Genomic DNA, 27,988 nt, shown 5'->3' with positions numbered 1-27,988 from the left:
TTGTGGGCTTGACCTCCAGTAGCGGGCGTGCAGGAGGCAGCCAGTCAATGATTCTCATTATTGATGTTTCTCTCCCTTCCTCTCTGAAATCAATTTTTAAAAATGGTGTGTGCTTGTTTGTTTGTTTGTTTTAAGTAGTACTAGGTCTTCCTATAAAACGCTTAAAGCAGCTCCTGCACGTGGTCAGCTCTACAAGTGGTCGCCATGGTTATTGTTACAATTACTTGTTGAAGGACACTGGGCGCTGCGCGCGGCCCGCAGCTCCTTCCCCGCACCCCGCAAGCCTTTCCTTTGCACACAGGGTGGCAAGCCCGGCCGGGCGGGCTGCATCCCGGGACAACTCGGGAACCCCGGACCCGACAGTCACGGGGCTCTGGGGGAGCGCGGGCTGCGGGGGCGGGGCTGTGGGGCGCCCCACCACCACCACCCCCCGGCCGCCCTGACCTCAGGCTCCTCCTCCCGCCCGCTCTCCGCCCCGTGCACGGTCCCAGGAGGGGCGGGGCGGCGGTGGCGGCAGCCCAGTGCAGGAAGCGGGCGGAGGCCGGCGCGAGGAGGAGCGTGCAGATTTGAGCGGCTCGGCGGCGGGGGCCAGGACGACTTACCCTGGGAGTTCCTCGCCGCTCCGCCCCGGAGTGACGCCCGCCGCCCATGGGCCTGGCCGAGGGCAACCGGCGGGCGGCGCGGAGGAGGTGGCGGCGGCAGGTGGCGCGCAGCAGGACCGGAGCCGGGCCGGGCCATGGCCGCCTCGGAGCGACTCTACGAGCTGTGGCTGCGGTACTACACGCAGGTGAGGCCGCCCGCCCCGCCCCGCGACCGCCGTCCCCAGATCCGCGCGCCCCGCACCTGCTACACCTGCGCCCGCGCCCCGAGGCACCCGGGCCGCGTAGATGCGCGCGCGAAGGGGGTGCCCGCGCTCCGCGCACACGCGTGCGCCTTACACCTGGGGACTGTCCTCGCGGGTGCGCACCTCAGAGATCCTCTGGAGGGTGGGGACCGCGCACCTCGGTCGAGCCGGGGAGAAGGGCTCGGATCGCGGCCCGGCACTTCCCCCTTTTACAACTGGGGAAACTGAGGCTGGGAAACGAATCGAAAGGTTGGCGGGGTCGGGAGGAGCGGAGCGGCTTGGTTTGCCTTTGGTCTGGCCCCTCCTGTAGGTGTGGCCCCGTCGCTAGGGTCTGAGTGAGCTGGGGGTGTGCAGCCCGGGCGTCCCCACTGAGGTCCGGTCCCGCTTGGACACCATTCCTTCCCCGGGGGATGGGCAGTGCTGGGCTCCTCGCTGGCCCCAGGCGGTCTCGCCCTACACGGTGGGGGGGGGGGGGAGTTGCGGGACTAGACGGGGTCCAGGCAGAAGAAAAGATTTGCCTTAGATGCTGAGCGTGGGGGTAGGGGCTGAGCTAGGAGGGAAATTTGAAAGGGACGGAGGGACCCCGTTCCTGCGGAGCTCCCCGTCTTGTGTCTTGTCTCCGAGGCCACCTCAAATGGCTTCAGCAGGTGAAGGCGGGGACCCACCCAGGCGTCCGACAGAGCTGAGAACCCAGTGTCCCCCAAACTCTGTCTCGTTTACCCAGGCCCCCACTTTCCTTCTGCATCCCCAGCAGGGAGGACTCCCAGGATAATGCCCCCTCCCCTTGCCCAGCACCGGCCTCCCTCCCTGCACCTGCTTGGCATCTAGCTGCTGGCTCAGGTGTGCCCTGGGCACAATGGACTATTGTGCGCCCCTGATCTGGTCACTGGGGGAAGTTCCTGCTCAGATCAGCTGGCCCTCTGTGAAGAGGCTGTCCAGCCATCTCCCGGGACTACAGGCCAGCGTGGGGGCCCCAGGGATCTGGAATCCAGGCCACGGGGGCCACAGCTTCTGGAGTCCACTCTGGTGGCGAGAGGGCGAGGGCCCTGGCAGGAGGCAGCGTGTGGATGAGATCGAGTCCTTCTGTGGTGTGACCAGGCCAGGCTCTGTACACCTCTGAGCTTCCCTGTCTGGAAACGGGGCCCAGCCCTGGCCTCAGGAGCGGCCTGTACCCAGAGGGGTGGCCAGTAGGACTGGTCCAGGCCAGAGGAGGCTGCTGCTTCCCTGGCTGCACTGGGCTCCCTCACCCCAGCCCGTCTCCACCCCCAAGGGTTGGTCTCTGTGAAGGACACCTGTCCCTGGCCCTCATGCCTCTCCTGCCCGTGGCCGTGGCAGGTTCTTGGTCCTCAGCTTCTCCTGTGACCAGGTGATGAAACTGAAGGATGCTAACAGAGGGTCCTCAGGCTGGGTGGCCCCTGCTAAGGAAGATGCCTCTGCACCCCCCCCCCCACTAGATGAGCTCAGCAAATGGTCAGCCCCCGGTTCCCTCAGGAGGTGTATCTGTGGGCCCCCCCCTCCCAGCTCCTTACCTCGCAGGGCAGGTCTGGGGCACACGCTGGCTGGTTGTGGCCTTGGAAGCCTGGACAGGCCGGGGCAGCCTGGGCCTGGCAAACAAATCCAGGATGTGAGTGTGAACTGGGAGCCAGGCGGGGCCAGGCTGCCCCAGAGGAAGCCCGCACCGCCTTCCTGCCCACTTGGTGCCTGCTCCTGCTCCCGGAACACTGTCCCCACCCAGCTGGCTCCGGGGAGGTGGCTGTGCCGCCTGGAGCCGGGCTGGGGACCCAGCGTGTGTGCTGGGGGGGGGCGGGGGGTAAGATGAGGTAAAGGGTTGAACTGATAAAGGGTATGAATAGACCCCAGAGTTGGCCGGCCACCCAGCCAGGAGGCTCCCCCAGCACCTGCGCCCCTCCCTTTGGCAGTGAGAGCTGACATCAGCTGGCAAACCTGTTTCCCCAGTTGTGGGTCTTGGCCCGCCCTGGGGAGCAACCCCTTTCTGCCCTTCCTCTCCCCTCACAGTTCCCAGGCCCAGACCCACCCATGCCCTCCCCCTGGGGCCCTGCTCAGCGCGGGGCTACCTGTGGGGGAGGGAAGGGGCTGTGGGTGCTCCTGCAGGAAGAAGCCGCATCATCAGTCTGAGGTCCCTCGGGGCCCTGGTGGGGACACCAAGGCAGGGTCATACCAAGGTCAGCAAACAGTTTGGGGCAGAGTTCCGGCCCGGCCTCCATCCTGTGTGTGTCACCTGTCCTATGGGCAGGGGCTGCACAAGCTGTGTTCTCCATGGGACCTTCCTCCCCTTTCCCCAAACCAAGCCGGACCTCAGCCCAGGGGTCCCCGTGTTAACCCTCATTGTACTTGCTACTCCGGGCTCCACGGCGCCTCACATTTAGTAGGTGCTCCTTGAGTCCAGCTGAGTGGCTGGACAGAGAGCCACAGCAGTGACCAATCAGGCAAGCCGGGCCTGAGCGGGCTGAGTTTGGGCCCTAAGGGCTTCAGGACCGGAAACAGCGGGAGCAAGAACAGGACAGTGGAGTGAGGGGGGCCTGGGGGCAGGTGGGGGGGCTTCTCTGGGGATCGCATGGGGAAGGGGCGAGAGGGGGAGGGGACAGCACCCAACAGGCTAGCAGTAGGGCAGCATGGAAAGTTTATGCAAAATAACATGCAAATGAGTAGCCCCTTTTCTGCTGGAGCAGGGATGTCCCCCAAAAGCTCCCCAGTGAAAATGAACATTGTGGGGGGAGAGGGGCACCCCAGCTGAAGGGCACTCAAGGTCACAAAGGTCAGGATAGGACATACATTGAGGTTACAGGTGGGGAGCCCAGGTTGAACTCTGCAGTTTTGCCTTTGAGGACTCAGGTTCCAGGGAGGTCAGGTCAGAGGTGGATGGGCCTTGCTCTGCCCACCCCTCCCTGACTGGTGACCTCATGGAAACCTGGGAAGGCCCTCTGCCCGCTCTGGGACCTCAGCTGGGTCCTATGCTTTCCTGTGCCTCAGTTTACCGTCCTCCATTGCCAAGGCAACCCAAGGGGGTGGGGCTGAGGTGTTGGGGAGAGTAGCAGAGCCCAGGGGCTGGTAATCCCTGGGGTTGTTATGGCAACTGGGGAGCTGATGTGGAATTGTGGGGTCCCCATGGAAACAGGGTCTGTTACTCTGGGGACCCTGGAAGGAAATTCCTGGTTTCCATAGTGATAGGACAAGGGTAAGATTAAGCCCCGGGTGGGGTGTTGTGGAGACCAGCAGGTCCACCCCTTTCAAGATCCCCTCCCCAAGTAAAGGGGGGAAATGCCCCCCCGCTGGGCCCTGGGACCACTCTGCTCCAGGTCCTTGCCCTGGCAAAGCGCCCATCTTCCTGCTTCATTCCTTGGTCCTGCAAGACTGACCTCCAGTCCTGGTGTCGTCAGAGCCACTTCCAGCCTGGCCTTGCCGTCCCCCTCCTCGTGCTGAGGGGGGAGGCCCCCGTCCCCACAGAGGTCACCCTGATCAGGCCTGTCCCATGTCTGCCTGCCTCTCCCAGGAGGTGGTGCTCACCACCACTCAGGAGGCTCTGACAGGAGCAGTCCCCGCTGTGGAGCGCCCATCTTCTCTCCCTCCGCGGCTCCCAGCTCTCTCCTGGGCCCACCAAGGTGCTCCGTTCCCCTGCTGGTTCAGCCAGCCGGGGAGGGGCCCAGGAGACCGTGGCTCTGCCAGTGAGCCGAGGTCTGACACTCGTCTGTCACTCATGGAAGGGGGTGGGGAGGAGACAAGCGTTGCCCTAGAAAGCTCACACCCCTGGCCTGGCCCGCGTGGCTCAGTGGTTGAGCATCCACCTATGAACCAGGAGGTTACACTTCCATTCCCGGTCGGGGCCCAGGCCCAGGCTGTGGGCTCCATCCCCAGTGCGGGCCGTGCAGGAGGCAGCCGATCCATGGTCCTCTCTCATCACTGATGCTCCTCTCTCTCGCCCTCTCCCTTCCTCTCTGAAGTCCGTATCTATATGAAAAAGCTCGCAGCCCTGGATTTGGGGTGAGTGCCCACTGACCTGGCCACGCCTTAACAAGTGAAGCAAAGGGGTGCTTTCAAAGAGGCAGCTGAAGTGCAAAGAGACTAGTTCATGTTACGTAACAAGCTACCAAGTGGGAGAACCAGGTGTGGACTCCAGAACCCGTGCCCTCAACCCGTTCAATTTGGCAGCCCCAGCCTCTGCAGCACCAGAGGGGGTGGGGTTGGGCAAGGTCCTGGCTCCGGCGGGAGCACCAAGGCAGAGGAAACATGGACAGCAAAGTGTGTGCAGACCTGTGGGGTCGCTGAGGCAGGAGGCAGGGGTCATATGGTCAGCTGGGGCTGGCTGGCTAGCAAGCAGGAGTGCTCCTGGCCGAGAACTAAGGTCTGGCTTTCAGCATCCTCAAGGTGCAGCCAGACTGATGAGGTGTTCCCTCTGGGACCCCCCAGACACCCCCCCTGCTGTGGGAAGAGTTCAAAAGAAATGGTCTGAGCGTCCTGGCTTGTCTGGGGTCTCAGGGTTGAGCATTTTGGGTTTTTTTGTTTGTTTGTTTTAAATATATATTTTATTGATTTTTTACAGAGAGAAAGAGAGAGGGATAGAGAGTTAGAAACATCAATGAGAGAGAAACATCGACCAGCTGCCTCCTGCTCACTCCCTACTGGAGATGTGCCCGGAACCAAGGTACATGCCCTTGACCGGAATCGAACCTGGGACCCTTGAGTCTGCAGGCCGACGCTCTATCCACTGAGCCGCACCGGTCCGGGCGGGGTTGAGCATTTTGGTGTCCCTGCTGCAGGGGGGGAGAGGTCGCCAGAGGTGCCTGACAAGGAGGGCAGGGGTGCGGGCCTGCACCTTGGTGGCCCTAGCCCCTCTCTGAGTTGCCTCAGTTTACAAGAGGGTAAACTGAGGCTCGGACCTGTGACAAAATGCACACTGAAGGTGCCCAGCCACAGGGCAGAGGCCTCCACCTTGGTTTCTTAGGGGCCTGGCTCAGGCTGCTGGGGGCCGGCCCCCTTCCCTGGGGTTTATTCCGTCCTGGCCTCTGTGGTCTGAGGCGCACAAAAATTAGCCATCCGTCCAAAGGCAGCGCTAGACGTCCTTGCGTTGAGGTCTGTGGCCCCGGGGAGCGGCCGCGGCTGCTGGGTACGGCCTGCGAGGTGTCCTTGCCCCTTCATCCTTCTCCAGTTAGTCCCCGGCCATCCCCTCTGCCCCTGGGAAGGAAAGTTGTCTTCAGTGCTCAGCTGGCTGGGATGGGAGCTCCAGATGGGGCCAGCGCGGAGGGAGAGAAGGCAGGCTGAGGGCAGGACCCTCACAGGCCCCGGCCAGGACCCTCTCGGCTTAGAGCAGCGGTCGCCCACCGGTGGTCCATGAGGTCCGAAAGGTTGGCGGCCGCTGGTTTAGGGCTCAGGGCAGATTAGAGCTGGGCTAGCACTTACTCAGCTGTGTCCCCTGAGCAGAGGCCACAGGGCCGGGTGCAGAGGCCAGGACACGGGAGGGAGTGGGGATAACGGACGGATGAGTCCTCCTCACAGCCCCTGGGGCCCTGGACCCAGGTCAGGGAGCTCCGGGTGCCTTGATGAAGGGCACTAGGGCAGTAGGGTCAGAACCTGGGCCCGATAGGCCGGCCCTGACTCCAGCCCCCACCTCATGCCCTGGACCCAGGCATCGCGCCTCAGGCTCTGACCCAGAGCCGTGTGCCCCGCCCCTTCATGTTCCAGGCCCCACCGCTGGTGCTGGGCCCTGGGTGCCCGGTCCCCCCACCCCACCCCCACCCCACATCCCTGCGGTCTGCCGGGAGGAAGCCACCCTCCTCCCCCACCGTGACTCTGCGCTTCCTGCCCCGGCTGGGGCGGGAGGGGACGTTTCCCGTTCACACCCAAGGTTCCCTGGCGGCACCTAGACTTGGGCTCAGCCGCTGCCCCTGTACCCATGGAGCCGGCTCTGGGGCCTGGGGTCCAGGTAACCAGCAGGGTGGGCGGAGGTTCCCAGGGCCAGGAAGGACGTCCTGTCTGTATGGGACGTGCGTGTGCACGGGTCTGCCTGGCTGATAGTGCACATGCACCCTGGGATCTGCGGTCACGGAAGGCTTCCTGGAGGTGGTGGCTGCTGAGCTGGAAGAAGGTGGCAGGCGAGGGCTCAGCCCACGGCTTTGGGTCAGGCCTGGCTGGTGGGTGTGGGCCACAGCCATACCCCAGGCATGCACACACTTAAGCCCCTCCCCTGCCTCTGCCAGGCCTGCCTGGGTCCCCAAAGGCTAGGGAGGTGGGAACAAGAGACTGGAAAGCAGAGGGGCGGCCTGGGAGAGTTGTCAGTACGTACAGCCATCTTCTGGTGCTGACCTTCCGACTTCCTGCCTCCCTCACGCCCAACCTGTCTCTGTCCCTCCCTCTCTCCACCCCCTCTGCTCTCCCTCTGCTCCCTCTACGCGTGCCCACTTCCGTTTACTCTCCCCTTCTGTCTCTATTCCCTTGTGCCCCACGGCCACTGCAACCCTTCTGGTCCCCCTCCCCGTCCCCAAACCTGCAGAAGGACCTGGGCTCCCTGCAGCAGTGGCTGAAGGCCTATGCGGGTGCCTTCGAGAGGAGCATCTCGCTGTCCTCACTGGAGCCACGCAGGTGAGGTCGGCTCTCACGGAGGGGGGAGGCCGCGGGGTCCACAGCACCCCAGTGACCCCTCTCCCCACAGGCCCGAGGAGGCCGGTGCCGAGGTGCCGCCACTGCCACCGGACGCGCTGCGTGTGCTGGCCGAGCAGCTGGACCAGGGGGACCTGGAGCAAACCCTGCTGCTGCTCAAGCTCTTCGTCGTCCTCTGCAGGTGGGTCCGTCCTCCGCAGGTGGGTCCGCGGTCCTGCCCGCGGCGGGGGGCGCGATGGGGCGGGGCACCGGGACACCTGGCCTCTGCAGGTGGGTCCGCGGTCCTGCCCGCGGCGGGGGGCGCGATGGGGCCGGGCACCGGGACACCTGGCCTCTGCAGGTGGGTCCGCGGTCCTGCCCGCGGCGGGGGGCGCGATGGGGCGGGGCACCGGGACACCTGGCCTCTGCAGGTGGGTCCGCGGTCCTGCCCGCGGCGGGGGGGCGCGATGGGGCGGGGCACCGGGACACCTGGCCTCTGCAGGTGGGTCCGCGGTCCTGCCCGCGGCGGGGGGCGCGATGGGGCCGGGGCACCGGGACACCTGTGGCCTCTGCCATAGTTCACTCCCCAGGAACCTGGAGAACGTGGAGGCCGGCTGGGGGCAGGTGCTGGTTCCCCGCGTACTGGCACTGCTGACCCAGATGGTGGCCAAGGTGAGTGGGCTCCCCCTGGGGGCGGGACAGGTGAAAGCCACCACCCAGCTGACCCCTTCCACCTGCTCCGCACACCCACAGCTGAAAGGGCGCTCGCCGCTGCCGGAGGGCCCTGGCCCGGAGCTGGAGGAGGTGGTGGCCCTGCACGCCCTCCTCCTCTGTGAGGGCCTCTTTGACCCCTACCAGACCTGGCGGCGCCAGCACCACGGGTGAGAGCCGGCCACCCACCCACCAGGACCCGAGGGGCTGGGAGAGGGTGCGGGTGGCATGGGGGCTGTGGCCAAGGTGTGAAGGTGGGAGGGGCTGTGTCCTGGCTGGCATGGAGGTGGGGGGTGGGGAGGGTAGGGGGGGCATGACCCAGGAGGGGTGAAGTGCCCAGCCTCACCCAGCCCCCTGCCCCCCATCGCCACCCCAGGGAAGTCATCAGTGCCAAGGAGAAGAGCAAGTACAAGTTCCCTCCTGCTTCTTTGCCTGCTGAATTTGGAGCCTTCTTCGCAGGTCAGGCCCCGCCCCTGCCCTGCTTGGCCCCGCCCCCAAGCCTGTCCTGGCTGCAGTTTCCTCCTCCAGACGCTGGACAGGACCAGCTTAGCCTTGGCTGCCGTGGGGAGGGGGAGCTCTGCCCGTTTGAGGGCTTCGGGGCAGAGAGGAGAGAAAGGGCAAGCCTGGGAAAGAGGAGTAATTTCTGGGCTGCAGAGAAGGCCTGGCATCAGGCGGGGACACTGATTTCCCTTCCCCCTTCCCTCCCATCTCCTGGGTCCCCCCAACCACCTGGACCCCACTCTGACCTGGACCACCGTAAAACCATCCCTAGTCCAGTCCCTTTGTCCCTGGAGCCTCCACCTGGTTGGCACCCTCCTCAGGACAACGTCTACACTAGCTGTTACCTCCACTTCCTCCTCCCTCCGTCCTGGAGGAGCTGACCCCCCAGAATGGCCACCTGCTCTCCCTGGGGAACCCCTTCTCCTGGGTCCCCTCTTCTGTCATCAGAGAGAGACTGGCTAGTGCTGTAGGTGGGCCCGGGCAGGGTGCTGCGGGAGGGGGCAGTGAGCTTGGGAGGGCGTTTTCTGTTGGGATAGAAAGTATGTCCTTGCCCTAGCCAGTGTGGCTCAGTGGATAGAGCGCTGGCCTGCGGACCGAGGGTCCCGGGTTCGATTCCGGTCAAGGGCACGGTCCTCGGTTGCAGGCTTCTCCCCAGCCTGGGCCCTGGTCGTGGCTTGTGCAGGAGGCAACCCATCGATGTGTCTCTCTCACATCGGTGTTTCTCTCTCTTTCCCTCTCTCTCCCACTCTCTCTAAAATCAATGGGAAAATGTCCTCGCGTGAGGACTAAAAGAGAAGAAGGCACGTCCTTGTCTCTGATGTCCCTGGAGCTGCTGGCCTGGGCCCGGGGCAGGGACGCAGCTCCAGGAGGGAAGGCACCCCGGGAGCTCCCTGCCTCCCTCCCTGCCCGAGTTCTCTCCTCAGAACAGAACTAAGTCCCTGCCCCAGACGTGGCCTGACACCTCAGGGCCAAGCCCTGCTCCCCCACGGCCTTCCTCCCCAGCCCCACTGCCCCCTGCACCCCAGCCAGGCCCTGTCCCCCACCCGGCCTCCCGCCCCCTCTCGCCTGAATCAGGCCGCCCTGCTCTTGCTCCTCCACCCCCCATGCCACCCTGTGACCCAGGCCGGGCCTTTCTGCTCTCTGGTTTCAGTCTGTGGCCTGGCATCCTGTCCATCCAACGCTGTGAAAGCCCCTAGAAGTCCCGGCGGGGGCAGGGGCGGGGGCGGGGGTGGAGTGAGGGCATCTATACGCTAGACACAGGCAGCCCCCCTCCCCCAGCAGGTCACTGGGGGAAGCACCAACTGTCAGGGCAGAGGGACCAGGAGATTTGCATCTGAGGGACTAAAACCTGGGTTTCCATGGGGAAGCGGGAGGGGTGCTCACACAGGGGCTTAGGGTCTAGGGGGCTGGCTTGGCTCTCAGGGTCCTGTTCCTTTTTGAGCTCCCCAGAGAGGGCTGTGTCCCCCTCAGGCCCCTTGGTGGAGAACCATGGCTTTAAGACCCCTCAGCTCAGAACCAGGTCTCCTCCCTCAGCCCCCACCCCCGGCTCCCACCTGTTTGTAGACCCTGAAGATGCCCAGCCCTGCAAGCTCAGTGACCTTATCCTGCTCCCCCCCCTCCCCCCCCTCCAGAGAGCCTGCAGGAGGCAGAGCGCTTGCCTCCCACGCTGCTGCTGCGGCTCATCCACCTCTTTGGGGCCGTCCTGGCAGGAGGGAAGGTAGGCTGGGCGGACCCTGCGGCCAGAGGGTGGCTGTCTCGGGGTCGCCGCTGGAGGAGCCCTTGCCCATTGCCCGTCTCCGTCCCGACCTGCAGGAGAACGGGCAGCTGGCCCTGAGCGCCGGCTCCGTGCAGGGCCTGCTGGGAGTGGTGCAGGGCTGGGGCCGCGGGCCGGCCCAGGACCCCCTCCTCGTGGCGCTGGCGCTGGAGGCCCTGGTGGGCGCCGTCCACGTCCTGCATGCCAGCCGCACGCCCCACCGAGGTCCAGAGCGCCACACCCTGCTCGAGGGCTACTTCCGCGTCCTGAACGCCGACTGGCCGGCCGGGCCCAGCCCAGGCCCTGACGAGGCCCTGATCAGCCGGCGAGTCAGCATGCTGGGTGGGCCTGGGCCCGGGCTCGGGAGGTGGCCTGGGCAGGCTGGCCCGGGCAGGACGGGGAGGCGGGGCTCAGGCTGCGGTGGGCACTGCTGGGAGGGGTGGGCAGGGCTGACCCGTGGCCCCTCCACAGACGCCATCCCCATGATGCTGGCCTGCGAGGACCGGCCAGTGCTGCAGGCCACCTTCCTCAGCAACAACTGCTTCGAGCACCTCATCCGCCTCATCCAGAACAGCAAGGTGGGCGGCCGGGCAGGGGTGCAGGGCCTGGAAGCGGAGGGGGAACCACGTGTGGGTGTCCAGATGCTACCGAGCACACCTGGGCTGCACCGGCTGGAGGGACGAGCTGGTGTGATGCCTGCAGCGCAGTAGGGGGCCTGCGGCTGAGGATGGCTCCGTACCCACAGGAGGGGGTGCTGTGGAAGGACAGGAGCTGCCCTGGCCCCCGTTTTCCCTTTCCCCAGGTCCAGGGCAAGAGGATGGTCGGTGGTTTGGATGCAGTGCCTGCTCCTGTCCATTTAGCCGCCCGACTGTCCCTCTGAGCAGGGCATGGGGCGAAGCTTCCCTCCCCTTCTCTAGGGCCTGGGGGGCCCTCAGCCTGGGCTCAGGGCGCATCCTTCCCTCTAGGGCAAGCCCCGGCAGCTGCCACAGGCCCTGCTCTAACCCTGCGCCTCCCTCATCTCCCTTCTCTCTCCTCTGCCTCCTCCACCCTGTGCCCTCCCCCTTCCCCACAGCTATACCTGCAGGCCCGGGCGCCCCCTGAGGGGGACAGTGACCTGGCTGCCCGGTTACTGACCGAGCCCGATGTCCAGAAGGTACCGCCCTGGGGCTGACCCGCTCAGGCACGCGCCTCCCTGGGCACCCACCCCCGGGCTCCTCAGCCCTTCCTGCCCTCTGCAGGGGGTGAGCCGACAGGAGGAGGCCTGGCGTGGCCTGGCAGCGGGGCTGGGTGTCCCAGGCTGTCTTACCTTCTTGCCACGTCCCTGTCTAAGGGGGCAGGGCAGGGGTGACCTGTGTCCTGCCTAGTATCGCTTCTGGGCGCTGGGGTTTGGCTGTGCCAAGCCGGAGGGAACCTTCGAAACCCAGCCACCTACACCCATTCCCCAGAGAGACACAGAGCCCAGTAGATATGCAGGGATTTGGCTGGTCATTCCCGGAAAGGGAGGTCCCCCGCGTGGGGCCACTTCTCCCCATGGATCTCTGCACCTGCTCTGGGAAGGTCACTGGGAGCCCCCCTTCTGCCACCCCCTCCTGAGGTGCCCCCGCCTCACCTGGCACCGGGCCGGGAAGCTCAGGGTATCAGGGGCTCCACATGGGGCGCCCTCTGGTGGCTCCGTGCCTGGGCTCCAGCCTCCAAGGCCCCTCCCGAGGCAGCCCCCGTGTGTCTGTGGCCTCGGCTACACCCTGAGAGCCTGCATGTCCGTTCATCGGCGAGGCAGGCGAGGCCCTGGTTGCTATAGATGAGGAAACAGCCCGCAGAGGGTCAGAGGTGCCCGGGTCACTAGGAGGATCAGGCAGAGCTGGTGGCACCTGCTGACCATGTCCCCAGCCCTCCTGCCCCTGCCCCTCAGGCTAGGGCAGGGCGAGTGAGCAGCACGCCTCGGCTCTCGGGTCAGCAGGGTGAGCCTCAGTGTCCCCACGTGGACCTAGTGGGCAGGGGCAGGGGCAGACTCCAAGGTCTCGAAGGTTCTTCTGGTTCTAACATTCTGTGATGATTGCCCTCCATTCCCTGGCCCCCTGTCAATCATTCTGGGTGGTGGGCACTTGCTGGCCCGCCTGCACGTGTGTCTGGCGTGGGTGGGAATGGGTGGGCTGCGGCCCATAAGCTTCCCAGCCTTGGCGCCTTCCCTGGCCTCTTGGTCAGAGTGGCTCTTGCCAAGCGGCTCAGAGAGGGCCCTGGGGCCCGGGGGAGGGGCACCGCAGTTTGGCGAGGAGTAGAGGGCCCAGGGCCCCCAGCCCGCTCAGCCGCCGGCCCTGGGGCACCCGCTCCTGGCCCTGCACCCCTCGTACTGCAGGGCGCTGCCAGCTGCAGTGCCCGGCTCCTGACTGCCCTCCCCTCCAGGTGCTGGACAAGGACACGGACACCATTGCCGTCCACGTGGTCAAGGTGCTGACCTGCATCATGAGTGGCTCCCCCTCGGCCAAGGTGAGGTCGCTGCCTCCGCCGCCGCAGCAGGGTTGTGGGCGGGAGGGAAACTCACCCCAGGGCCCCAGAGCTGGCAGGGGGTGTGGGGGACCCAGAGAGGTTCCGCTCAGGCCCCTGGGCGGGCAGGTCACCAGTCAGCCCTGGAGCTGGTGTCCTGGGTCGGGGCAGCTTGGGGGGTGGACACGTGGGCTGACCCCACCTGCAGCCTGCTGTGTGGACCCCCCCCACAGGAGGTGTTTAAGGAGCGCATCGGCTACCCTCACCTGCACGAGGTTCTGCAGAGCCACGGCCCCCCCACCCACCGGCTGCTGCAGGAGCTGCTCAACATGGTGAGGGTGCAGCGGCCGGGCAGCCCGGACGGGGGCGGGGCCTCCGGGGAGGGCCGCTCTCCACCTGGGGGGCTGTGACCATGGCCAGCACATCCTGTGCCTGTGGCTCACCACGTGTCACTGGGGTGAGGCTGCAGGGGCCCGAAGCTGCTGCATGTTAGCAAGTCCCAGGATTCTGGGGTTTAGGCCGACCCAGACTGAGCCGCGGTTCCGAGCGGGGTTAACGGGTCGGAGGACTGTCGTTGGGACTGAGGGTCGTCCCTGAGCCTCGGCCACAACCTGGGGGCTGAGGGGGAGCGCATGCTGCTTTCCCAGGTTCGGGGCAAGTGCACGAGAGAGGAAGGTGGCAGGTTAGCTGCTCCGGGCCGGGTGCCCAGGAGCTAGGACCTCTCTCCCCCCACAGGCTGTGGAGGGCGACCACAGCACGTGCCCGCCGCCGCCCGTCCGCAACGAGCAGCCGGTGCTGGTGCTGATGCGCTGGCTGCCGGCGCTGCCCACGGCCGAGCTGCGGCTCTTCCTGGCCCAGCGCCTGTGGCGGCTCTGTGACAGCTGCCCCGCCAGCCGCGCCACCTGCGTGCAGGCCGGGCTGGTGAGCTGCCTGCTGGAGACGCTCGGCACGGGGGTGGCCCTGGGGACCCGCTGCCGGGAGCCACTGCTGGCGCTGCTGCAAGCCCTGGGCCGCGTGTCCCTGAGGCCCCTGGAGCTGCGTCGCCTGCTTCGCCCGCCGCCCGGGCTGGACTCAGAGCCGGGAGGGGCCGAGGCCGCGAGTGCCCGCCACGCGGGCGCCGTCATCCGCGCGCTCTCAGGCATGGCCCGGCACCGGGGCCCTGCGCGAGCCCTACACTACTTTGACCTCACGCCCGGCATGGCGGGCATCATGGTGCCCCCCGTGCAGCGCTGGCCGGGGACCGGCTTCACCTTCCACGCCTGGCTCTGCCTGCACCCGCTGGCTGCCGCCCCGGCCCCGGCCCTAGCCCCCGCCCGGCGTCTCCAGCGAAAGCAGCTGTACAGGTGGGTGCGTGCCCGGGACCGGGGCAGAGTGCCAGGGTGCACGGAGGACCAGCAGGCCTAACTGGCTTAGCCTGTCCCCAGCTTCTTCACCAGCAGTGGCTCAGGGTTCGAGGCCTTCTTCACGGCGGCCGGGACCCTGGTGGTGGCCGTGTGCACCCGGAAGGAGTACCTGACCGTGAGCTTGCCCGAGGTGTCCTTTGCCGACTCTGCCTGGGTGAGCCTCCATCCTTGTGTGTGTGGGGGGGGGGGGGGGGGGGCGGGGCATCCTCGTGTGGCCAGGCAGGGGGCCCCCAAGCCCAGGGGGTCCCTACCCCCCGCCTGCCCCTGATGCCGTGCTTCCGTCCCAGCACTGTGTGGCCGTCGTCCATGTGCCTGGTGGGCTCTTCAGCCAGAACCTGGTGCACATCTACAAGGACGGCCACCTGGTCAAGACAGCGCCCCTCCGCTGCCCCTCCCTTGCTGAGGTGCACCGGGCAGGGTTTGGGGAGGCTTTGGGTGTCTGGGGGGACCTGGACAGGGCGGGGTCTGGAGCCTCGGGGGTCTGTGCAGCCCTGGGGGCTACTGTGCAACGCCGGATGCTGGTGGACCCCAGGCTTGGCTGTGAGCTGACTCCCCCCCTTACCGCCCCTCCCCCCGGCCCCGCAGCCCTTCTCTTCCTGCTGCATCGGCTCCGCTGGCCACCGCACGACAACCACCACCACGGGGCTGCCGGCGCCAGCGGTCCCCACCGCCCTCGCCCCCACTCACCCCTCCCTCACCCGCTCGCAGTCCGTCCCGGCCACCGCAGGCCTGGGCTGGGGGTCTGGGCTGGGGGCCCCCCCCCAGGAGGGCAGCATCAGCTCCACCCTGGCAGGCACCCAGGACACGCGCTGGGGCAGCCCCACCTCCCTGGAGGGTGAGCTGGGGGCCGTGGCCATCTTCCACGAAGCGCTGCCCACGGCAACCCTGCAGGCCCTGTGCAGCCTGGGTACGCATCCCCCCCGCCCCCCCGGCCCCGGCCGCCCCACCCCCCCAGGGTCCCCAGACCGGGTGGTTGGAGTCTTAAAGTGCCCAGGCTGGAAAGTGGGGTCTCAGGGGAGAAGGCGTCCCTGGACGTCCTCTGGTCGGGGCTCTGGATGGGACTTGGCCGGAGGGGCAGCCGGGTCTGAAGGCCCCGCCGACCCGCAGGGCCCAACGAGACAGCACCCTTTAAGCCCGAGGGCGACCTGCATGAACTCAGCGCCAAGCTGCTCCTCCATTACTCACCTCAGGTACTGGGGGGGGGGGGCTCACCCCGTTACCTCCCCCCCGGCACCCCACTGTCTGCCGCCCCCTCCACCTGACCCTGGCTGCCCGCTTGTCCTGCCCACAGGCCTGTAAGAACAACATCTGCCTGGACCTGTCCCCTGGGCACGGGCTGGACGGCCGCCTGACAGGCCACAGGGTGGAGACCTGGGACGTGAAGGTGCGTGTACATGTGGGCGATGTGTGCAGAGAGCGTGAGCGTGGGCACGTGTGTGTACAGGGTGGGCTGGGGAGAGGCACGGTGCCCTGGGACGTGAAGGTGCGTGTACACGTGGGCGGTGCGTGCAGAAAGCGTGGGCACGTGTGCGTGCAGGGTGGGCTGGGGAGAGGCACGGTGCCCTGGGAGGCCTTTAGGAGACCTGGGTTCAAGAGCAAAACTTCCCTGGCCCAAGCACCCAGACCAGGCAGGATGGGGTGGCCTGGCCAGGGAAGGGCTGGGAGCTGCCTCTCACAGCCGCCCCACCCCCCAGGACGTGGTGACCTGTGTGGGGGGCATGGGTGCCCTGCTGCCCCTCCTGGAGCGAGTGGCTGCCCAGCCCCAAGAGGCCGAGGCAGGTCCAGCCGAGACGCATGACCTGGTGGGGCCCGAGCTGACCTCTAGTCACAACACCCAGGGCCTGCCCCTTCCTCTAGGCAAGTCCCCAGGTAAGTGTCCCAGGTGCCCGGGCTGAGGGAGGGAGGGTTGTCGCCGTGGGGGCTGGAGGGCCTGAGTGTCTGTGGCCACGGCCGGCCCTTGACACACATCTGTCCCCTCCTGGCGGCCACAGAGGAGCGGATGGAGAGGAACGCGGTGGCGGCCTTTCTGCTGATGCTGCGGAACTTCCTGCAGGGCCACCCTGTGAACCAGGAGAGCCTGGTGCAGTGCCAGGGCCCTGCCATCCTGGGGGCGCTCCTGCGCAAGGTGGGCCTGGGGCGGCGAGGGGCTGCCCTGTCCGGGTGGGGGACCAAGAAGCCATTAGGCAGGCAGAGCCTCCTGGGAGAGGTGGCATTTGAAGGCGCTTTGAAAGGTGGGGCAGGCCCGGCCGGCAAGCTCAGTGATTGAGCGTCGACCTAGGTCACGGTTCGATTCCCGGTCGGGGCACAGGCCCGGGTTGCAGGCTTGATCCCCAGTGTGGGGCGTGCAGGAGGCAGCCGATCCGTGATTCTCTCTCATCATTGATGTTTCTCTCCCTCTCCCTTCCTCTCTGAAATCAATAAAAATATATTAAATAATAAATAAAGGCTGGGCAGGGTGTGGCTGAGGGTCGGGGGGAAGCACCAGCTCCGGCTGGGACGGGGGCTGCTCAGCGGGCTGGGGGCTGGCGTCTGTCCGCCTGTGCCGGGCAGAGTGGGAGCCGGGAGGCTGGCCGGGCGGCGGGCAGGGCCGGCCATCTCACTCCACCTCCTGCTCTCCAGGTGCCCAGCTGGGCCATGGACATGAACGTGCTCAAGTCTGCCCAGCTGCTGATGGAGCAGGTGGCCGCTGAGGGCAGTGGGCCCCTCCTGTACCCTCTCTACCACCACTTGCTCTTCAACTTCCACCTCTGGACCCTCGGCGACTTCGCTGTGTGCCTCGGTAGGTGTGAGCCTTGGGTGAAGGGACGCCGCCAGGCTGGGCGACAGTGGAGAGTCTGAGAAGCTCCGCCCCTGCTCTGAAGGGACATGTTTGCCCTGGGGTGTCTGAGGGGAACACGACCCTCGCTGGGGGTGTCGGGTAGGAGGGTGGGAAAGGGCCCGGCTCAGCCTGGTGGCCTGAGCCCTCGGCGATGCCCCCTCAGGCCACATCCAGTACATGGCCAGCATAATCCGCAAGCACAGACCGAAGCTGCAGAAGAAGTACGGGGTCCAGTTCATCCTTGATGCCCTGCACACCCACTACAGGTGAGGCTGGTGAGGGGCTGGTCGCCAGGGGCTGCCCCCGCGGCCTCTGGCCTTGGGGCCGGGCGGTCCAGTCCCCCCAGCTCACTGCCACCCTCCCTGTTCTCTCTCCTCTCCTTGCGTTCCCCTGGCCCTGGGTGTGGGGCACCGACCTGTGCAGCTCACAGCGGGAGTGCCCCCTGGCGGCCGACGAGCTGAGCATGGTGCAGACGGCACTGCTGGAGCTGGTTCTGGAGCTCCTGACGCCGATCTCCCTGGCCGAAGACCTGCAGGTGGTGCTGAGCTTCCTGGCAGCTGCGGGTGATGCCGGCCAGGTAGGCTGGAGGCCCGTGACAGGGCGGCTTGGGAGAGGCCGGGGTGTGGACCACGTGGGGAGGCCCAGCCCAGTGTGAGCCTTTGTGTCCCCCAGGTGCTGGGCGCCCTGAACCTGCTGCTGGTACTGCTGCAGGGCTCATGTGCCCAGGAGCTCGTGGCTGGCTTCCTGCTGGAGCCGGGAAACCTGGAGGTGCTGCTGGCACTGCTGGTGCGACTGTGGTCACTGCCCCAGCTGCCCAGGCGCGTCTGCAAGGTACGCCCAGCCCACCCGACCCTGGTGTCCCTCCTGCTGTGGCCGCTGCCTGAGGCCCAGGGCGCTGCGTGCGGCTTCGCCTCCGCGGTGACTTCCTCCCGTGGTGCTGTCCGCCCAGGTCCTGCACAGACTGCAGCAGATGGAGCACCTGCCTGAGCACAGCCGCCAGCGGCTTCGGCTCCGAGAGTGTGGCCTCCAGGGGCTCGTCGCCTGCCTGCCGGAAGGGGCGGTCTCCCTCCAGCTCTGCCGGGGCCTGTACAAGCTGTTCCTGGGCACAGGTACCACCTGCTGGGCTCAAAGGGCAGGCCAGGTGGAGGGGTGACAGGGCTCCAGGAACAGGGCAGGTGGGAAGAGGCAGGTGCTGGTGTAGGGGCCGGGGCTGAGCCAGCAGGAGAGGATTAGGGTGAGGGTCAGGCTCCAGCTCTCAGGCCCCTCTGGCCCTCTTCCCAGACTGCCTGAGCCTCTCAGACCTGATGGCCGTGGTGCAGCTGTCCCTCCAGGCTGACCTTGGCGTCCGCCTGGACATCTGTCGCAAGGTGAGTGTGGTGGCAAAGCTTGGGGGGGTCACCCTGAGAGCTCACTTTGTCTGCGGCAGTGAGGGGCCCTGGGGTCTCCCCACAAAGGCTCCGGGCCGGGCCGGGGGCAGATCTCGGGCGAGCCCCTCATGCTCGGTGCCTTGGCCCGCAGCTCTTCCACCTCTTCTACGGGCAGCCCGACGTCGTGCGGCTGCTGGCCCGGCAGGCTGGCTGGCAGGACGTCCTGACGCGGCTGTACGTGCTGGAGGCCGCCACGGCCGGCAGCCCCCTGCCCTTCCCCTCGGAGCTGCCCGCCTCCCCAGAGCCAGCCTCACCCAAGCCACTCACCGAGTCCCCGGAACCTTCAGACGTCTTCCTGCCCTCGGAGGCCCCCTGCCCGGACCCCGATGCCTTTTACCACGCTCTCTCCCCATTCTGCACACCCTTGGACCTGGGCCTGGAACGGTCCAGTGTGGACTCGGGCAACATCGCAGGTGGCGGCAGCGGCGGCAGCGGGACCCTTACTCCCGCCAGCCAGCCGGGCACGCCCTCCCTGCTGGATGGGCCCCGGCCCTTCCCCGCTGCCCAGGGCCGCCACAGCTCCAGCCTCTCCAACGTGCTGGGGGACGGCAGCCTCCCAGAGCCCACCGCCAGTGGGGACGACACCTCTAACACCAGCAACCCTCAGGTGGGCAGGCCCCCCCTGCCACTGCATGGCACTGGCGGGGGCACCTCGAGGCACAGGAGGGCAGGTGGCCTTTCGGCAGGGGTAGCCCTGCCTAACATCAGGGCTGCAGCTGCCAGTGGGGTCCCAGCATAGGGCAGGGCTTTACAGGGTCCGTGGACAGCCCTATGGGTCCTGCCTGGTGCTTCTGGGCCTGGGGTTCGGCCTCTGCTTATTCTATGGCATCCTCCAGAGCATTCTGGGAATTTTTTTTTAATGTATTTTTATTGATTTCAGAGAGGAAGGGAGAGGGAGAGAGAGAGAGAGAGAGAGAGAGAGAGAGAGAGAGAGAGAGAGAGAAACATCAATGATGAGAGAATCATGGATCGGCTGCCTCCTGCACACCCCCCACTGGGGATCAAGCCCACAACCCGGGCATGTTCCCTGACCAGGAATTGAACCGTGACCTGCTGGTTCGTAGGTTGACGCTCAACCACTGAGCTGGGCTCCAGGGCAGTTCTTGAGGCCTGTGAGGACTGAAATCTAGTTCTGTGAACAGCCTAAGCCTGTCTTAGGGGTTACTGAAACCCCGGGACTCTCCCAGGAATCCAGGCAGTGGCTGAGGCCTTGGCACCTTTCCTCCCGGCCTCAGAGCCAGGCCATCTATTGGCTGAATGCTCTGCCCCGGTGTCCCTACGAGTGGTGGGCAAGGGGTGCTGACTGGGATAGCATGAGGCCAGTCTGGCCCCTCTATCCCCGGCCCACACCTTGCACCACCCATCTGGGCCCACAGCAAACCCCTGAGGAGGAGCTGTGCAACCTGATCACCAGCATGCTGTTCCTGGTGACGTGGCGGGGCGTGGAGGACCGTGACGAGGCCGCCTGGCGGGAGCGTGGCCAGGTCTTCTCGGTGCTCACCCAGCTGGGGGCCTCGGCCACACTGGTGCGCCCCCCAGACTGCATCAAGCGCAGGTGAGGGGTGCCCCGGGCCGTCCGGAGGCCTGCGGGGAGGGCAGGAGGCGGGGAGGCAGGCAGCAGGCAGACACCTGAGCCCCTCGCCCTCCCCAGCCTCCTGGAGATGATGCTGGAGTCAGCCCTGAGCGACATCAAAGAGGCCCCGGCCGGGGGCCTGGCCAGCCTCACGCGGCAGGTGCTCTGGCTGCTGCGCCTGCTGCAGGACTTCCTGTGCTCAGAGGGCCATGGTAACCAGGAGCTGTGGAGTGAGAAGGTGTGTGTGGGGGGGGCAGTGGACGTGTGCAGTCCTGGGTGGGCCCGCGCATAGGCCTGGCTCTGTGAGCCCCACCTGGCCCCCTGCCCCACCCTGACCTTGCTCCGTCCCCATGGGTGATGGCTGCTGGGTGTTGTGTGGCAGCTCTTTGAAGGTGTGTGCAACCTGCTGGACCGCCTGGGCGCCTGGTCCCACCTGGCCAACGGCACGGCGGATCTCCGAGAGATGGCACAGATTGGCCTGCACCTCGTGCTGGGCTACATCCTGTTGGAGGACCCACAGGTGAGCACTGGTGGGTGTGGGGAGGGTGCGACGGCCACGGGGAGCCCCGGGAGCCTTGAAGAACACCCACACTTGCCTTGTGCCCGCAGCTGCACGCCCAGGCCTACGTGAGACTGCACTCGCTGCTGCAGACCGCGGTGCCCATGCGCCGGGAGGAGGCCTGCTATGTGCTCTCCAAGCTGGAGGCGGCGCTGGCGCGGGCACTGAACGCCTCCGCCTGCGAGGCGGGCACGGAGGACCCGGAGTCCCGGACCCCAGCGGCCGCCTCTGGGGAGCGCTGCTCGTGGCTGGTGCCGCTGGTGCGGACGCTGCTGGACCGCGCCTACGGGCCTCTGGGGCTGCAGTGGGGGCTGCCCTCCCTGCCGCCCACCAACGGCAGCCCCACCTTCTTCGAGGACTTCCAGGCCTTCTGCGCCACCCCCGAATGGCGCCACTTCATCGACAAGCAGGTGCCCGGGGCGCGGGCGCGGGCGCGGGTGGAGAAGTGGGGCCGGGAGCCCACATCGAGCGCTGGCCTCCTTCCCCTCCGTCCCCCTCCACCCCAGGTGCAGCCCACCATGTCCCAGTTCGAGATGGACACCTACGCCAAGAGCCACGACCTCATGTCCGGCTTTTGGAACTCCTGCTACGACACCCTCATGAGCAGCGGGCAGCGGCGCCAGTGGGAGCGCGCGCACAGCCGGCGGGCCTTCCAGGTGCGCGCGGGCGGCGGGCCTGGGGCTGCCCCGCCCCGCGGGGACCGGACGCAGCCGTGGACTCACCATCGCTCCCCCCACCCCAGGAGCAGGTGCTGGAGCCCGTGCAGCGGCGGGCGCGCCTGGAGGGGCTGCGCTACGGCGCGGCGCAGAAGCAGCAGGCGGCGCAGCTCTCCACGGCGCTGCTGCACTGGGGCGCATTGTGGCGGCGCCTCTCCAGCCCCTGCGGGGCCTGGGCCCTCAGGTGGGCGGGGCTCGGTCCTCAGATGGGCGGGACCTGGGCCATCTGGTGGGCGGGGCTGGAAAGGGGCGGGGTCCTCGGGTGGGTGGGGCAGGGGATGGGCGGGGATTGGGAGGGAGGAAGGGACCTGGAGAGCCAGGCTGCCTTTGGGGGGCCTGGGAGGAACCACCGGGGCGTCTCCGCAGGGACCCGCCCACGCCCCGGTGGAAGATGTCCAGGGCCGAGACATACTCACGCATGCGTCTGAAGCTGGTGCCCAACCATCACTTCAACGCTCACCTGGAAGCCAGTGCCCTCCGCGACAACCTAGGTGAGAGGGTGAGCCAGAAGGGCCCGCCCGACCCCGCATGCTGCCCCGTCCATTTCTGGCTGAACACCCGTGGGCCCATTGCAGGCGAGGCCCCCCTAACACCCACCGAGGAGGCGGCGCTGCCTCTAGCAGTAACCAAAGAGGCCAAAGTCAGCTCCGTGCCCGAGGAGCTGCCGGAAGACCAGCTGGGCGAGGAGGAGCTGGCCTCCCTGGAGACTGCGTGAGTGGGGCTGGGAGAGCCGACGGGCCGGGCGTCTGCTCCGGGTACTTGCCTGCTGGGGTTTGGCCCTGAGTCCATTCCCTCTGCCGCAGGGCTAAACACCCTGAAGGACTGTCCCAAATCAGGTGGGGCTGGCGAAAGGTGTCGCCCAGAACAGATGTTGCTCTTTCACGGCGAGGCACCCAGAGCAGGCAGGCAACACAGACCAGCCTAGGAGGGGCCCACGGGAGTGGGCAGGGGCTGAGCGAGGGGAGGCTGGGCACACGCGCTGGTGTCCTGGCAAGACATTCAGAGACTCAGGGGCAGTACAGGGGGGCCAGTCTGGACCCTGAGCAGCTCCTCCCTCCCCTCTGACTTGACGGCACTGGGAGCGAGCTCCTGGGCTTGTGGGAAGGGGTCCCAGAGCCAAGAGCCTGAAGTGGGTGCTGACCCGCAGGATGGAGGCGGCGGAACTGGACGAGCAGCATGAGAAGCTGGTGCTGTCAGCCGAGTGCCAGCTGGTCACGGTGGTGGCCGTGGTCCCAGGGCTGCTGGAGGTCACCACGCAGCACATATACTTCTACGACGGCAGCGCTGAGCGCGTGGACACCGAGGAGGGTGCGTCTGGTGGAGCTGCGTGGAGCGAGGGCAGGGGGGGCGGTCCGCTGGGGCAGGCTGAGTGGCTCCTGCACCTGCTGTCCGTCCTCGCAGGCGTCGGCCACGACTTCCGGCGGCCGCTGGCCCAGCTGCGCGAGGTCTACCTGCGCCGCTTCAACCTGCGCCGCTCTGCGCTGGAGCTCTTCTTCATCGATCAGGCCAACTACTTCCTCAACTTCCCGTGCAAGGTGGGTGGGGCTGCAGCCTCCGCTCCCTGCCAGGCCCCCAGGCCCCAGCCCGGCTCCATCCCGCCCCACACCCAGATGCGCAACCAGGTGTACAAGTGGCTCCTGCGCCTGCGGCCGCCTACCCAAGGCTACCTGAGCAGCCGCTCCCCACAGGAGATGCTGCGAGCCTCGGGCCTGACCCAGGTGGGAGCCCTGGACTGTGAGGGGTGGGGGAGGGCATGGCCCTGTGGTGGCTGGACATCTCCACGGGCTCACCTCCTGCCTGCCCTGCCCCCCCAGAAATGGGTGCAGCGGGAGATATCCAACTTCGAGTATCTGATGCAACTCAACACCATCGCCGGGCGGACGTACAACGACTTGTCTCAGTACCCTGTGGTGAGAACCCGCTCCATACCTCCACCTACCCCTCTGTCTGCCAGCCCGGTTCACCCAAGTGTAGGCACTGATGGGGGGCCACGCCCTGAGCCCTGTCCTAGGCCGGTGTTGCCTAAGCCATGGCCTCTGTTCTTGCCACCCCCCCCCCCCCCCACACACACACACATACCCAGCCCCACTCTTGTCCCCTCCTGGCCTGTTTTCCATGAAGGGTGCCCTGTCCCAGGCTGTCCGTCCTGCTCCCCTGTGGCCTCTCCTAGTGGGTCCCCACCTGTGGGCTCTGCCCATCTTCCTGAGGGTGAGGGCAGGGCAGAGCGGGCAGGTAGGCCATCAGGACCCTCATGCAGCTCCTGCCCGGGTGGGCGGCCAGTTCCCCTGGGTCCTACAGGACTACGTGTCCCCAACCCTGGACCTCAGCAACCCGGCTGTCTTCCGGGACCTGTCCAAGCCCATCGGTGTGGTGAACCCCAAGCATGCCCAGCTCGTGAGGGAGAAGTGAGCATGTGGGCAGGGCTGGGCTCGGAGGGTGGGACGGGCCACGGGGGGGCTTCTGCCGACCCCCCAAATTGTGACTCCAGGTATGAGAGCTTCGAGGACCCAGCGGGCACCATTGACAAGTTCCACTATGGCACCCACTATTCCAACGCAGCGGGCGTGATGCACTACCTCATCCGCATGGAACCCTTCACCTCCCTGCACGTCCAGCTGCAGAGTGGCCGGTGCGGCCCAGGGAGGGGCGGCAGATGGCCGGGGTGGGGGAGGCCAGCGTTTGAGGGGAAGAGGCAGGTCCTCCACTCCGTCGTCACCGCCTCACTTTGGCCCGTGCCCCTCTCCACCAGCTTCGACTGCTCTGACCGGCAGTTCCACTCGGTGGCGGCAGCCTGGCAGGCCCGCCTGGACAGCCTGGCCGACGTGAAGGAGCTCATCCCGGAATTCTTCTACTTCCCCGACTTCCTGGAGAACCAGAACGGTAGGGGCTGGCGTGGGGATGCAGATGCGGGCCACGGGGAGCAGGTGTGGTGGGGAAGGAGAGCGGGTGGGCAGGTGGGGAGAGGGAGTGAGTGCAGTGGGGAAGGAAGGAGATGGGGGTTGGGGGCGGGTATGGTGGGGAAGGAGACACGGGCCATGAGTGGGTGAAGACAGCTGACCAGTCCTCTCTTCCAGGCTTTGACCTGGGCTGCCTCCAGCTGACCAATGAGAAGGTGGGCGATGTGGTGCTGCCCCCGTGGGCCAAATCCCCTGAGGACTTCATCCAGCAGCACCGCCAGGCCCTGGTGAGGACATGGGTCATATAGCCAGGCAGCCGGGGTGGAAGGTCAGGGTTTGGGGTCAGCTGTCTGTCCCTGGACTGACCGCCCCTCCCTGTCCATCCCCAGGAGTCGGAATACGTGTCCACCCACTTGCATGAATGGATTGACCTCATCTTTGGCTACAAGCAGCGGGGCCCGGCTGCGGAGGAGGCCCTCAACATCTTCTATTACTGCACCTATGAGGGTGGGCAGGCCCTGGGCTCACGTGGAGGCTGGGCACGGAGGAGGAAGGGTGGAGGCAGAGGGCACGGAGGAATCCTGACTGCTTGGTCTGCCCGCCCAGGGGCTGTGGATCTGGACCAGGTGACCGACGAGCGGGAACGGAAGGCCCTGGAGGGCATTATCAGCAACTTCGGGCAGACTCCCTGTCAGCTGCTGAAGGTAAGGCCAGCGCGGAGGCCCACGGGCAGGGACATCCAGGCCACGGTGCTAACTGGCCACTCGCCCGCCCGCAGGAGCCGCATCCAGCCCGGCTCTCGGCGGAGGAAGCAGCCCAGCGCCTCGCACGTCTGGACACGAACTCGCCCAGCATCTTCCAGCACCTGGACCAGCTCAGGGCCTTCTTTGCGGAGGTGAGGAGGCCTGGCTTCCTCCTCTCGGAAATGAGTTCAACCTGCCGTTGCCCTCACCCACCTGCTGGGGCCGAGGGGAGACCGACTCAGGGCCACTGGCACTCAGGCCCCTCGGGAAACCAGAGGACTGTGGGTGCCGCTGGGCAGGAAAAGGCCTGGACGCAGCCACCCGAGGGCCTCGGGGAGACCGGAGGGAGGGCATCTCCGTGGACACTCCCTCGCCTTCCTGCTGCGTCTCGCACGCCCCTGGGCCTGGCTTTCTTAGGCTGTCCTCTCCTGCCCGCAGGCTGGGGGGACATGGAGTAACGGGGTGGGTGGACCAAGCATGAGGCCCTGTCCACCCCAGCTTCTCACTCACTTTCTGAGGTGCCCCCTGAAGACCCACTGGTCTCACACGTGTTTCCCAGTGGGACCTGGGGCCTCTGGGGGCGGAGAGTCAACGAGGCAGTAGTGCCCAGGGAACAGGTGGTGTAGTGGGGCGCTGGCTGGCCTCTCGGACACAGCCAGCCTCCCTCAACCCACAGCTCATCAGCGACGGTGTGCCCCTGGTGCTGGCCATGGTTCCCCACCGGCAGCTCCACTCCTCCATGACCCCAGACCTGCTGGTAAGTGCGCTGGGCAGGATGCCACCGGCCCCGCCCCCTCTCTGACTGCACCCCAAACCTGCCTCTGCTCCCCTTGCTCGCAGGTGACCGTGAGTGCCAACGGACTGCTGGGCACCCACAGCTGGTTGCCCTATGATCGCAACATAAGCAACTACTTCAGGTTCATCAAAGACTCCACCAAGTGAGAGGGCTACGGTGGGGGGGTCCCCACTAAGAGTGCTGGCCAGCCGCTGGTCTGGCCAAGGACCCCGAGGCCTCGGTGTCCCGGCCTCACCTGTCACTCCCGTCCTTGGTCAGGGGGCAGCGGCTGCTGAGTGGCCCCTGGGTGCCGGGCAGTGGCGTGAGTGGGCACGCCCTGGCCGTGGCCCCCGACGGAAAGCTGCTATTCAGCGGTGGCCACTGGGATGGCAGCCTCTGTGTGACCGCGCTGCCACGGGGCAAGCTGCTGAGCCAGATCAACCGCCACCTTGGTATGCTCGCCCTGAGGCTGGGGTGGCGCGGGGCGGGGCGCGTGCCAGCGGCTGGCCAGGAGAGGCGTGACGACTCTGTTCTACTTGGACCTCCCCCACAATGCAGACATAGTGACCTGCCTTGCACTGGACACCTGTGGCATCTACCTCATCTCAGGCTCCCGGGACACCACCTGCATGGTGTGGCAGCTCCTGTACCAGGTGTGCCGGTGGGCAGCTCGGTGGGGCCCCGTAGTCAGACCTGCCGCCCGCCCGCTCCTCAGCAGGCTTCCGGTCCTGCTCCTCTCATCCCCTTCCCTCCACGGCCCTCTAGCTCTCCGGCTTCACCCCATCCCCTCGCGCTCCTGAGCCGTAGCCTCCCTGTTCAGGAGCCGGGATAATGGGGTGCCCCCAGGCCTGAGACAGCCCTGGATTCCTACAGGGTGGTCTCTCGGTGGGACTGGCATCGAAGCCCATACAGGTCCTTTACGGGCACGAAGCTGCCGTGAGCTGTGTGGCCATCAGCACGGAACTGGACATGGCTGTGTCCGGATCGGAGGTCTGTGTATGCCTGCGCCTGGGGGGGGCGATGGCTGGGCACTGCCTCTGGAGCCCAGAGCCCCTGCCCAGCACCCTAAGCTGCCTCCCTACAGGACGGCGCTGTGATCATCCATACTGTACGTCGTGGCCAGTTCGTAGCAGCACTGCGGCCCCCGGGGGCCATGTTGCCCGGACCCGTGTCCCACCTGGCGCTGGGGTCTGAGGGCCAGATCGTGGTGCAGAGCTCAGCACGGGAACGTCTGGGGGCTCAGGTACGGGAAAGGGGCACCTGGTCAGGATGGGGTGGTTGGGATTCTGTGCTTGCTGACACCTCCTGCTTCTCCCAGGTCACCTACTCCTTGCACCTGTACTCAGTGAACGGGAGGCTGCGGGCCTCCCTGCCCCTGGTGGAGCAGCCCACCGCCCTGGCGGTGACGGAAGACTTTGTTCTGCTGGGCACAGCCCAGTGTGCCCTGCACATCCTCCACCTGAACAAGTGAGCCCCACTGTCTATGGGTTCATGGTCCCTCAGGGTGGTGGCCATTGGCAGGGGAACCAGGAGGTGCCCCTGTGGACCCACACCCTCTTCGCCTGCTCACGGGCACGTCCTGCAAGTCCCGTCCCTGACTCCCCGCCCCGCTAGGGAGATCTGGCTCTTGGCCTCTCAGCCACACATCCCTGGGAGACCTCTTCACGAATCAGGGTTTCAATCGCGCCATCCTGCAAATGAGGGCAAACAGGGCCCTGAGGAGTCTGCTGGGTGCCAAGCTGCCTTGCCGTTCCGAGTTCGTGTATCCGCTCCTTCCCTCCCTGCAGACTGCTTCCGGCTGCGCCTCCCCTGCCCATGAAGGTGCCCATCCGCAGCATGGCGGTGACCAAGGAGCGCAGCCACGTGCTTGTGGGCCTGGAGGATGGCAAGCTTATCGTGGTGGGCGCGGGGCAGCCTGCTAAGGTGAGGACAAGGGCGGGAGCGGGGCTCGAATGGGGCGGGGAGTGATGGTCTTGGCTGACCCACCGCTCCTCGCACCAGGTGCGCAGCAGCCAGTTCGCTCGGAAACTCTGGGGGTCCTCGCGGCGCATCTCGCAGGTGTCCTCTGGGGAGACCGAGTACAAACCGGAGGAGGAGCGCTGACCACCTGCCCGTCCCAGCGCGGGCCCCGCCCCCGGCGCAGGCCCGGCCCCCAGCAAGGCTCCGCCCCAGCGGAGGCCCCGCCCCCAGCGCAGG

At 66.7% G+C, this 27,988-nt stretch overlaps 2 protein-coding genes across 8 annotated transcripts in view; one reads left to right on the top strand and one right to left on the bottom strand.

Annotated features, from left to right (window-relative positions):
* The window catches only part of CCDC12 (coiled-coil domain containing 12), a 39,089-nt gene extending 38,309 nt beyond the window's left edge, over positions 1 to 780 (bottom strand). The window contains exon 1 of one of the 2 annotated variants that reach the window (XM_036333771.1): positions 603 to 780. In XM_036333771.1, coding sequence (XP_036189664.1) covers positions 603 to 738 — 136 coding nt within the window. In that variant the 5' untranslated portion in view covers positions 739 to 780. The remainder of the gene's footprint in view (positions 1 to 602) is intronic. The other variant, XM_036333770.1, reaches the window with a different exon arrangement.
* On the top strand, positions 654 to 27,935 carry NBEAL2 (neurobeachin like 2). Of its 6 annotated transcripts, none has more exons than XM_036333757.1 (54): positions 654 to 787; positions 7,350 to 7,438; positions 7,509 to 7,637; positions 8,026 to 8,107; positions 8,189 to 8,316; positions 8,523 to 8,605; positions 10,279 to 10,364; positions 10,460 to 10,742; positions 10,872 to 10,978; positions 11,473 to 11,553; positions 12,801 to 12,884; positions 13,115 to 13,213; positions 13,617 to 14,224; positions 14,306 to 14,438; positions 14,572 to 14,688; positions 14,870 to 15,191; positions 15,392 to 15,474; positions 15,576 to 15,668; positions 15,979 to 16,153; positions 16,276 to 16,409; positions 16,904 to 17,063; positions 17,266 to 17,368; positions 17,526 to 17,679; positions 17,775 to 17,933; positions 18,052 to 18,211; positions 18,384 to 18,469; positions 18,621 to 19,136; positions 19,906 to 20,084; positions 20,181 to 20,340; positions 20,485 to 20,622; positions 20,712 to 21,071; positions 21,168 to 21,317; positions 21,404 to 21,561; positions 21,744 to 21,868; positions 21,953 to 22,088; positions 22,525 to 22,685; positions 22,779 to 23,095; positions 23,192 to 23,287; positions 23,658 to 23,782; positions 23,866 to 24,006; positions 24,127 to 24,257; positions 24,452 to 24,561; positions 24,664 to 24,781; positions 24,881 to 24,978; positions 25,053 to 25,169; positions 25,694 to 25,774; positions 25,858 to 25,955; positions 26,072 to 26,244; positions 26,351 to 26,445; positions 26,666 to 26,782; positions 26,877 to 27,035; positions 27,111 to 27,259; positions 27,580 to 27,715; positions 27,794 to 27,935. In XM_036333757.1, exons 1-54 carry the CDS (start codon positions 737 to 739, stop codon positions 27,893 to 27,895), a joined length of 8,235 nt encoding a protein of 2,744 aa, XP_036189650.1. In that variant the 5' UTR covers positions 654 to 736; the 3' UTR covers positions 27,896 to 27,935. The 6 variants fall into 6 exon arrangements, with proteins under 6 accessions (XP_036189650.1, XP_036189649.1, XP_036189654.1 ...); XM_036333756.1 differs by having other exon boundaries at positions 8,014 to 8,107; XM_036333759.1 differs by lacking the exon at positions 654 to 787 and adding an exon at positions 6,701 to 6,782 and having other exon boundaries at positions 8,014 to 8,107.
* The last annotated feature ends 53 nt before the right edge of the window (positions 27,936 to 27,988 follow it).

Source organism: Myotis myotis, unplaced genomic scaffold (assembly GCF_014108235.1).
Source record: "Myotis myotis isolate mMyoMyo1 unplaced genomic scaffold, mMyoMyo1.p scaffold_m19_p_13, whole genome shotgun sequence".
Lineage (NCBI taxonomy): Eukaryota > Metazoa > Chordata > Mammalia > Chiroptera > Vespertilionidae > Myotis > Myotis myotis.
This window is presented reverse-complemented; position numbering and strand designations above follow the sequence as displayed.